Raw genomic sequence first — 11,861 nt, 5'->3', positions numbered from 1 at the left:
CTTTCATTTTCATTTGTATAGGTAATGGAACAATTACGGATTGTTTTGACATCTCATCCTGGTATACATGGTCAATATGGGTTGGAACAATCGTCTTGAAAGCACCAAAAGCTGGCAGATATTGAACCAATATCCTGCTTATAATAACTTTATAATCTTCCAATAATTTTTTGCTTTCAGCAACACTTAATAAAAATGAACTGTTTTCCAAAGTTTTAATATCATGTTTAGGAGATAAGGACAAATTGTCTGGTATAGGAACTCGTTCAAAAAGAAGATTTGATGCAAAATAATGCATATCTTTGTTCTGATGATCCTTTCTCATATCATGACATAATATTCGAAAATCCCAGTTGTCACCTGTCCCTTGCATCTTGCAACCATTCTTTACCATTGTGATTGCTTCATCTGCAAAATGACCTCCAATTTCATCTAGCAAATTGACTTTGCTTTGATGTGATAATGCAAATCCAACCTTTTGGCATCTGGTATATAACTAAAATTTTGATAATGTTGTAGTGTTGTAAATTTGCATTCACTGTACGTATTATGATATTTAGATATTCACTATCATTGTACTAGAGATTTTAATAATTTATGTGAACCTGACAATTTAAACACTTGCAACAATAGATATTTTACCTGTTTTTTTGCATTTCCTTCTGCCATGATCAAGGTATTGATCCTTTGAACAAGACTTAACTCATGATTGCGTTGTATCATCAATATAGCATATGCCATACCAATACAAGGTGCGAGCTCTGACTGTGTTTTCTTTTTTGCTGTGACAGTATTTAAAACACTCAAAAGAAATGGACATCTCTTCTGCAGTTCGTATACAATATTCAGCCAATCGAATTTAACTATGTCATCAAAACCATTATTTCGTAACACAGAAGGGTTTTTTTTAAGCAAAGTTCCTTACATTGTTCATCAAGTTCTTTTAGCAATATTTCCTGACATGCTTGTTTAATTTCCTTAATAGACATTGCACATTGCCCAATGTGGGTAGGGAATCTAGATTTGAGTGCTCGGTGTAACTTCTCAATTTGAAGTGCGTTGAGGGGCACTCCACTGACAGATGTCTAAAAGTAGTTTATAATAACACATGTTAGAAACATTAAACACATGGGGCTGCCTGTGTAAAACTCTTATATTGATATGATGTGATAATTATTTAATTAGATATGAATATGTATATTTCTATGTATTTAATGTAACGCATCACATATTAAATGCACGTATCTAATAGTCATTTATAATAGAACGTTGATCAGCCCAAACGTTATAGTAATATAAATATAAATACATACTGAATTCGAAAAAGGCAGTTAATTGTTACTCACACTTGTATTATTATTACAAAGTGAAAGTGGGTCAATCTCCAAGTATACCATTTCGTGGCTTTTCGTATTACAATCGGTCTGACCACCGGTATGACACGTCGGTAACAATCCTAGTTGTTTGGCAGCATATGGCGTATCAATAGTTGTCGTCGAGTTCGTCGTTATGCGCTTCTTGTTAGTTTCTTCAGTGGGTATGATGCACCTCTTAACTGAAAATCGTGAATGTATGCAATCCTGGAAATTGTGCACTTCGTTCTTAAACTCAATGAATTTCGTAATTTTCCGTTCACAACATCGACAAATGAGTGGCGACATTTGGTCATTCTCGCATATCGAAACGCCGAGCGTATCAGCAATAACTTCGACGAGTTTCTTCTTCTGGCCAGGTTTATGAAAGACATTAATCATCCTATCATTTTTGTTTCCACAAAGGCGACAACCATCGATAAAATCACTTGATACATACACTTTTTTTGGCGTGTGCGCCGAGATGTTTTCACTGTTAAGCTTCGCCATATTGAAAAATATTTCGCGGGTTTTTATACTATTGGCCAATCACAACGTCGTTAACAACAAAACGAGTTAAATTGCTTCAACCAATCACAAAGCATTTTAGCTCAGCCTTTGCCAGGGCCTTCTCTCCACCTCGCCCCCTCCCCACCAAGGCCCTGGGAACGAGGTTGCCGACAGACGTTCTCCACCCGTTGAGTTTTATTCAACAACGATTTGACTCCATCGTTCAAAGACACTGAGAATATCTCTTGAATCAGTTGAATGGCTTGTAAGCTATGCAGCTTCTTCCAAAACGATAAACATTCGGTGATTGCGGTCTCAGGATAATCGAGATGTTCCACTATTTTTGAAACTATTCGTAGCTTCGCAAAAAATTCGATCTTCGATACTAAATGCCTCATTCCAGAAAGCAGTGGTTGCTGCCTTGCGCGCTTCCTCGAATCTTTTTCTCGCAGTTTCTAACTCTCTGTCCGAGTTGATTTTAAGCTTTTTCCTGGCTGGAGGAAGCTCTATTGCTTGGTTTAAGATACCAGACAGAATAACGCTCGAAAGTTCACCTGGTTCGTCCTGAGTTTCGCTCTCTTTCTGCTAAAGATTGATTTATCGAGGAAACACTGAGTAACTCTATTCCTTCTTCTAGAAAATTATAACTGGCGAGTGAAGTTGATCTAGAAAGGCCATCGATTTTAGACTTGATATCATTATAACTCGCGTACGACAATCTTACGAATTTCGCCGTCTTTCAGTTTGTCTGCCGTCGAGGCTATGACCTTATTCCATAATAAACCAAGTGTTGAACTGAGTATACTTGTCACAATTAAAGTCGTATCGCGTTTCTTATTAACTGTACCCAAAAATTAAGGCTTTATTAAAAGCATCTGCTAAAAGGTGAGGAGGCAAAACATCATTTAGAACCGAAGCTTCTTGAAGCGATACGAAAGCGTGCGTCGTGGTTTGTCTAGAACGTCGTGGCCTTTAACCTCTGGCTTGGACCGATGGTAGAAATTTGGTGGAGGAGAATTCGAGATTTGTTGTGACACTTGAAGATAATCTTGTTTAGGTGCTGACGTAGATAAACCAGGTGATTCGTCATCTAACAGGGAAATAGTTGGAATGGATTCCTTGTTTTCTGCACTTCGAACTCCGGAGCGCAAGAGTACATCGTCGGTAGGAATGTAAGCCATGAATGCTCGATGTGCATCTTTCGTTCGTCTGATGACATGCCTTTCCAATCGGCATATGTTTTACGAAACATGTGGTAAGCTGGTGCTAGGACGTAAGGACCGTCATCATATATGGCTTTGACAACATTGCTAAATAAACGGATACTGCATGCTTTCAAGGCATCTAGGCACTCTGAAAGTGTCGCGTCTCGATGACTACGACCCTCTGAATGCACGTGGGCGGATATTTCATCTTTTGACAAGACGTTTTGCCACTCAATTGGATTTTGGCCGCACACTCCGTCAATGGAAGCTTGCTTTCGAACGTTTTTAATCATTTTGTCCCTCATTTGCTTCTCTTTATGAGTTTCAAAATAATCCACGAACTGACTCGCGGGACGATTGCTGGTGTGTTCCTTTTCTATTTGAAGCCATTTTGATTTCAGTTGCAATAGCTTACGGTTGTAAATATGAGTACTTTCGCTTCCGTATCTTCTTCTTTGCACGTGGCACCACCGAAAATATCACTCAGGATAATTTTTTTTTGGATTGAAGGAAAATTTAACGACTGCAATTTTTTATCTACATTTGCTTGGCATGCTCTTTGCCCAAAAGGTAAATGGTCTTTCCACTCGTTTCCTTAAGAATCCCGCTAGAAAGTGCTTCGTCTTCATCTGTACCAAAAGCAAGGATGTTGGCAAGAGCCGGATTCCCTCTTTTCACTGCTTGCCAAAAATATGCGAAATCCTGCGCTGATTGATTTCGATGGATCAGAAATGGTCCTGGAAACCAGGGATTCCTTAAACTCTCTCTTCCAATTACTGACATCTGCTTGTAGGTCGTTTGTGTCACGAGATGATTTGCAATGTTTAATGTAGTGTCACAAGCCAAAGGCGTAGTAAACCTGGGATTTGCTGATGAATGCTTGATTTTGTCAAGCAAATCTGGGTCCATTTCGTCAGCAGTGGGTCTTTGCTCAAGGAGTTTAAGGATAACTTCCTGAATTTGATCGATACTAGATCTGGTTTTTGTTTCCCCATACAAATAACGGTAATTATACAGCTGCTTGGTATCCCGAATAGTGGTTGACTGTAATGGAGAATCAAGTTAATTCAGATAACTTCGATTTTTCGTCTTCAATACCCTTGGGGCACGACTGTATGAACCGTTTCTTTCACTTCTTGTTGAGAGAGTGCTCTCTTGAATAAAGGTTTGGCGTGCGGACGTGTTGTTTTCCATGCGCTGTTGCGACTACGAGGACGGCATTCCCGGTGTTAATAGTAATGCATGATAATCGTGGACATTTAAGTATATGACCTCAAATTCTTTAGACGCTATAGATTCATTATATCTGCTATTAGCATAATAAATATGACATATCTTGTAATTCCGTCTGATACATTTTCATCGTATTCTTATGCGTTGCTCTTTTTCTAACTACAGCGTACAAGAGCTCCTTGCCTACGATCTGCCGAACCCAATTTCGAGCATCGCGGACGTCGCAGGTACCACCAACGATATGCCATTGTCGTCTTTGTTCACCGAGACCTCTGTCCGTAACCTTAACTTCATAAACCTAGTTTGCTATTTTTCTCATAGTACCCAAGTGTTTCTAAGTTTCGATATCAACGGATGCTTTACTTTTGCAGTTTTTGGCCGACAACGAAGGTTGAGGTTGTAGAATGCTTGTTGGCTTGATTTCTGCCTTTCGGTCTGCAGGAATATCCTTTTTTAAACAGATCTGGAATATTTTTTTATGTCAGGGCTGGAATGACTGTAATTGGAAGCCTTTTATCACCCCTGTAATGGACAGATTAGGCAAATCAATGTCAATGAGTAAGACGTTATCATTTTCACTGTTCTCATGAGTTGACTGATTCGGGATCACTGGAAATGTGATATTTTCTTCGCTGTTTCCTCTTTTTATTGTTGGAAAAAAGATTTCATCGTCCTCCGTGAGATCCACAGTTTAGTTCTCTCGCGCTTTTTTCTTCTTTTCGTCGTTTCCCGATAAATTAGTTTTTCTTTTGGACATCTAGAAAGCGGGTCATTTTTGTTATGTAAGTGCTCCTGTTTCTGCTTTTTTCTAGTCAGATGCCTTAAAACAGTTACGCATGCAGTTAATATTAGTTTTGGATTGTCATCTTGATTACTGATGATTGATTCTTGCTGACCCTTACCATGACCAATTAGTTAGTAGTATAATACCTTGTCACTTGAAGTACACTAGCTCACCGGCTGATATATTTTCATATTGTGTTCAACTCCATTCAATAATTGTTACGTATTATGCTAGCCTCATCGAGTAATTGTATAAGTATTATAAAAATTAACCTTGAAATAACCTATTGGATAACTGTCCAAATTAAGGCGTGTGCATGTGAATCTAATTCTCCATTACAATTTACATAACAACGTGTCATTATTAGGTAATGTTTCGCGATATTTCACTCAATTTAATAAAACATTGCTAAAAAGGATTTGGTGAGATCCTGAGGGGAATTCCCCTGTCTCCCGGTTCTCCCATTCCACTGTTCCCTGTTCCCCGGAAAAGTCTTGTGCAGCCCTACTTCGATTACTGCTCGCCCCTGTGGGATACTTGTGGCAATCTGCTCAGAGATTTCAATTTAGTTGCAAGAGTTCAGTTTCGTGCGCGAGGGTTTTAACAGTGCATTATGAACCTCTTGAACTAGACGGTCTGGTGCTAAGTCAGTATTAATGTACAAGATACTTAATACCATACTGCGCCCGCTCTTCGGGAGTCTTTCGTGAGAAGAGAATAGGATTCCAAGGCCGAATCGAGAATACCTTAAAAAAGTTTCAATATAGCCGCGCTATGCTTTGGAATCGGCTCACAAACGAAGCAAATCAGCTGAGTCGCTCGTTAGTTTAAATCATTGTTGTTGCACACTGAATGCGTCCTAGTTACCTGTGTGTGAACCTATACTGTATTCTTATTACTGTCTTATAATTAACACGCCCTCGTGGAACCAGCCTAGAGTTGATGGGGCTGGCATGTTTCTTGCGATTTCCACGTTTTCATGCGATTTCCACTTCTGTTCGTGAGCTTTCGTTCGTGTTCATAATTTTTTGATTCCTGTTCACTCGTGTTCGTGATCTTTGGTTCGTGTTCATGATTTTTTGACTCGTGTTCATTCGTGTTCATTTTTTTATTCGTGTTCACTCGTGTTCGTGATCTTTGGTTCGTGTTCATGATTTTTGACCCGTGTTCACTCGTGTTCATTCGTGTTGATGTTTTTTAACTGGTGTTCACAAGCGTTCATATTTCTTGAGTCGTATTCTGACTCGTGTCCACTGGTGTTCATTCGTGTTCACTCGCGTTCTGACTCGTGTGTTGTTTTTGAACAGATCATGGCAAGAATCGAACCTACGCTTTTGCGATGCCGGTGAATGCCCTTGCCATTGAGAACGTATATTTGACTCATTTTTCCATCCACTGTTCCTGGCTTGAATTTGAAGTGTGTATATACCACTCGAATTAAGACCTTTTAACCTATTTGATTCTTGATATACAATCGCGTTCTTCCAACAGCTCCGTTTTAACCGTGTACTTAAGGGTAGACGGCTTGGTAAGGGACAATAAACCTGACACGAGTGGGTCATTTTGGTATGACCAAGCTGGTTCAGGATACTTAGAACATTCATCGTCGTCGTCATCATCATCTCTGCCTTTGTTTTCCTTCACATGTTCACATCGTTTAAAACTTCTTAATAAGAACTTTCGCTTATCAACGGCACCTTCTATTGCTTCTTGGTCAAATTCATTTGTAATAAACATATTTTCTTATGTACCGGATCTTTCTTCAGTTGTCTTCCACAAATGGCGCTTTAAATAGATATTTTCTAATTCTTCCTGGAGTCTAGCATGGCATTGAAGTAAGCTTTCTTTTTAGCATAGTGCTCATCAAACCACTGTTTATAAGGCTTTCTTTCATTTCCTCGAATACTGTGTTACTTCTATGTTATGCTTCTTCTATTAACGGCATCCAGGGATCCAATTCTTCTTCACATTCTGAGTCCGTTGTCGTCGAACTTCCAGATTGCTGAGTGGAAGTGGTCGAGACTCATCTTGGAAATCACTTTCTTGACTGTCCGAGTCTGTTTGAGACATGTTTCTTTCTTGTTCTCGTAGTAGGCAATACTCCCGTTCGGGTCTGCGCTGATTGTAACTGCGGCTGAAATATCTTCTGCAAAATTGGCAGCTCATCCCTTAGCACTAGAGTGTGTAATGCCTTGTTATCGAGCAGCAACGCAGTTTTGTGAGCAGATGTCTGCTCATGTGTAGTTATGAGGATGTGCTAATCTGCTCAACGGTACTTTTTCCTAGTCCAGTACATTCACACAACTAAATGTTAGCAATCCCTTATGTACTTTCTTCGTTTCCCCTAGATAGAGGTTGTTCGTTTGCAGTGCTTAGGTAAACATCTCTTCTAATAAATTTCTCTCCATCGCGCTCTTTCCAGACACTCCTCCATATCGAATTCCTTTGGTTCTTACTCTGTCGTACACATATTCCTTTCTTACTCCACTTTAACCATCTCTTGCGTTCCTCTGTGCCCATATCGTGTACTTGGTCGAGATGATTTGCTAACCTTGCTAATTTGTACTACCACAGCTAACACAGGACAGCTCCTACGAGTGCGACGCATATTTAGATGATTGCTCAACAAATTCCTAATAATAATTGGCTCATTTTTTTCGTAAGTCAGGTATTTTATTAGGCCCGTTTGGGCCCTATATGGCCTTATATGGCACTATTAGGCCCGATGGCCCGATTGCTGCATGACTAGGCGTCCTAACCCGGACAAGTCCGGGCTTTTCAATGCAAACTCTTGCTTACGGAAGAAAAAGTCAAACGATCTAAACAAGAAACAGTGTAGTGCCCGGACAATATGTTTAAATATTTGTAAAATTTTCTACTTAATTACATTGTTACAAGCGTTAATACGTGTCTTAATTTATGCTTCAAGCATCGCGTTGTCCATAACACATATATATTTCGATTCGCTCTAAAATGCACACATTTTCGCATTCGCAATACCCCCTTTTTCCTCCCTTTGAGGAGTTTGGGCCTGAAATATCTCATTGAGCGGATGAGCATCCATGATGTGCTCATAGGCCCGTTTGGGACTTATATGGCCTTATATGACCCTATTAGGCACGATGGCCGATTGCTGACTGCATGGGCATCTTACCCGAATATGGACAAATATTCGATTAAACATTGGGGAAATGTTCCCTTAGAACATTCCTCTGCAACACTGCAAATCTATACGTCGTATACGTACACATCTTTTTATTATATGTATACGAATATAACGCCCATACGATATGTGACCTTACGGTTAACGATATTTCGTTGAAACGGCAAAACGAACGGATAACGAACGGGTAGTGAACGATCTGTAATAACGTTTCAACGAACCCAGAAACGTTTTGACGAATTCAGCTAAAAATGTGAACGTTTAAAGTCGAGATACGAACGGATAATAAACGTTCAATCTGAAGCCGTTTGAACGATTTATGTTTATGAACGGTTTTAACGAATTTGTCTGAACGCCTGTTGCGCGTATAATTGACGCAAGATATTATTGACTAATTTATCTAATTAAAAGATAGGAAATTTTTCAAACAAGTAACATGTGTTGTTCCAAGTATGTGTGTACATAAATAGCTATACCTTCATTTGAATGTTTAACTAAAATTATTAGCTATACTACCTAATCCCATTATTTTATACTTTATATATATACATTGGCGTTTTGCATCAAAATTCGGGTTAATCGTTAGAAGCCTTATTATTATATTATCATCGTTATGTCAATTAATGCATCATCTGCAACTATACCCATCAAAATATTCAGCGCGTGTTCATTTGCAACATCGTTACAGGTTTTGTAAATTTTTCCACGAACAAACTCTATGTATGAGTGGTTAAAGACATATCACATACAGCATGCATCCGTTTTATTAACACGGCTGTAAACCGACAGTAAACAAAATTGCCGTCTCAGTTTGGTTGAGTTTCAGCTACTGGATACATACTTTATGTTAAACTAAACACAAGAGATTCCATTGTACACTTTTGTTTATACTCTTTGACGCGCAAACGATTAAATTAATTAGCGCAAGGATCAAGTTGTTTACCGATGATAACCAAACATTAATACAGAATATCGCATACGCAAAGTTCGTTTGTATGCGAACCAGCGTAGTAACGTGTGCTTGCATGCTGTCAAACTTATTTGGTATAAATACTACATTAAATATCCACACCATTTATACACATGAAATCCACATTTCAATTTCAGCAATGCATTGCGGTAATAAAATATTTAAATATAGGCTTGGATATTTACCTAGTGCACAATATGTTCCGTGCAGCAACACCAGTAGCCTAGCTTTAGCCGCGGTCAAGCTTGTCGCGGAATGTCGCCTACACAGTACTGTCAGTAGCAAGTCACTAGCAACTAAGGGCATCATTACCTTAAGAATATTTTAAATTTGACTAATCTATTTTGTCGATTGCATGCACCATCGCTATATTTTCTTCGCAAAGCTAAAGCTGCAATGTCGCTATTTCTGCCGCCATATTTTTTTCATATTAGTTACATATTTTGTGACCGATCACATATGCATGTGTGATTTTTAACCAGTATAACAAGTCGCTAATTAATACTTGTGATCTAACTAAATTATTGGTGGTCACTATATTCATTCCCCCCATATATTCGACCATCTACATAGTTAACTGTGTAAAATGCCTAAGCTAACTGCATGAGCCTAACAATAGTGACCTAAAGAAATAGAACGCATAAATTAGTGGGATAATTTTCGAAATCTTCATTTCAAACGACCGCGGCAATCCGCAATCCTAAAGGTCCGAAAATCCGCCCTGCAAAGCAACTACTCAACCCCGGCAAAGTGCACATTATTTTTACTAAAGCATATAGCAATAGCACACGGCCCATATAGAAACCGAGTTTTTAAATCACAAAGAGTGCAAATAATTTTTTTCTGCAAAGCTTATAGCAATGCTGCCGCCCATATAGAAACGACAATGCCAAATGCATGCACAGGGAGTCACCTTTTTAAGAAACACCCGATCCTTAACATCTTCGAGACATCTACTTGTGACACAATTTGTGCCGCCTGCTTACAATAAAATTAACTAATCAAGATTTCCCCAGACAGATGATTAAGGCATGCATCAAAGCATCAATCCATTTTGTCTTGCGAAAACTTTTTATATCATATAATTATATATATTTCAAGGTAGCATCTACCCACATATTTTTTGACAAATGTCAGAAAAGTTTGCACACAATTGTTGTTTCAATGTGAGTAAATGCATCCTATTAAATTTAACCACCAAGCTAACAACTACTCTAACCTCAGCCAAGCCATTTTAAAGGTCTGGCAACCTTTCATGTCATGTTTATTCGGAATGATTGGATGATCGTGGCCCAACTCGATTCCACCGGCCATGGCAAGTAATCTAAAGGATTATATTGCAGTGCGCATTTATATCCGACTCCATTTTACTCGCGTTAGCATATATACATAAAATGCAATTGAGAACGTCTTGTTATATACAATTGCATGATCATCTATATGAAATCTTACTTCGAATGCGTGTCATATTTCGATATATGCATGGATCAATAGAGAGCTACAGTTAAGCCAGGCAAACACACTCAAGGAAAAAAAACTTTAAATCGAGCCAACCGTAATACGAATTCTGTTGATGATTTCATCGATAAGCCTGATTTCAATGCTGGGAGGGAAATAATAATTGCAAGCGCGCCTAATAAAGTATGCCCAGTCATGACATAGCTAATGTTTCGTATAGTCTCATACCTTTATATGGGTAAAACGCCTTGACTTCTCCATATAGATGTTAATATCCAGCAAATATTTGGTTTAGTCTTCGCGAAATTACTGGTAAAGATCTTTACCCGCGCGCTCATATACAGTTGATAGGCGCCATTTCAAATTTGTTCATTTTGCCGCTCTAGCTGGCAGGCTTCAAGGTGCAATGACCATGCATAATTGCAATTTAATATCCGGAATGTAATTTCCTAATAAAGGAGCCCAAATCAAAATTAGTGAATATTTTCCTGTTGCCCAAGCAGCTGATATGTTGTCCAAGCAAATTCTAATGTTCGTTTTCTGATGAAGTATGGCGAAATATATATAAGCGAAATATCCGAAAGGTCAAACTTAAATGTTTGTACACGTTAGCTTGGCAACTTGTCCTTGGGCTTGGGCCAGTTGTGCGCAAGGCTGCACGCACTTGGTTAAAACATAGCGCTAAACTCAATCTCACAAAACACGGAATTTGTAGACGGCGTCTTTGATGGTTTATGGTAGTTTAATATCAACAAAACTTAAATGGTATAATATAGATCATAATTTCTGTTTTGTTATATTTTTCACACGGGCCACAGCTCTAATTATGTTGACCAGATGATATTTTGTGCATTATCAAAGCCTATAGGCTAAATTTCCCTGAGCAATATTATGATGTTCATTGTACGACACTCTTGTTTTTTTATGGTAATAAACAATGTCACACAATGAACATCATTGATATAGCTTCATTACTTTCATACAGTCTCTATGATTTGTACGATTTGAGACTTTTCCGCGTTCCACGTTTCCGATTCGAGGAGCTAGTCGAGAGAAATCAAATCACAACCAAAATATAGCTACATGCATGGGGAGTGAATTGTGCTGAAATGTGCATATATATATCAACATATATGAAGTAATTTTTTTGTGAATTAAGAGTCTAAATAAACATTTACAATGCATG

General features: G+C 38.5%; 1 protein-coding gene and 1 long non-coding RNA gene across 2 annotated transcripts; both read right to left on the bottom strand.

Moving 5' to 3' along the window:
* Window positions 1-31: 31 nt before the first annotated feature.
* On the bottom strand, window positions 32-881 carry LOC114543852 (the record flags this gene model as incomplete). The annotated part of the gene is made up of 2 exons (XM_028562675.1): window positions 643-881; window positions 32-496 (listed from the first exon to the last, which is right to left on the bottom strand). Coding segments are annotated over exons 1-2 (564 nt in total), but the record flags the coding sequence as incomplete, so codon positions are not given.
* An 8,919-nt stretch (window positions 882-9,800) lies between these two features.
* LOC114543851 lies at window positions 9,801-10,478 on the bottom strand. The gene is made up of 3 exons (XR_003690208.1): window positions 10,437-10,478; window positions 10,131-10,195; window positions 9,801-9,840 (listed from the first exon to the last, which is right to left on the bottom strand). It is a non-coding gene; the product is annotated as an uncharacterized LOC114543851 (long non-coding RNA).
* Between the last annotated feature and the right edge of the window lie 1,383 nt (window positions 10,479-11,861).

Source organism: Dendronephthya gigantea, unplaced genomic scaffold (genome assembly GCF_004324835.1).
Source record: "Dendronephthya gigantea isolate DGI-Jeju-01 unplaced genomic scaffold, DenGig_1.0 000571F, whole genome shotgun sequence".
NCBI classification, from domain to species: Eukaryota; Metazoa; Cnidaria; class Anthozoa; order Malacalcyonacea; family Nephtheidae; genus Dendronephthya; species Dendronephthya gigantea.
This window is presented reverse-complemented; position numbering and strand designations above follow the sequence as displayed.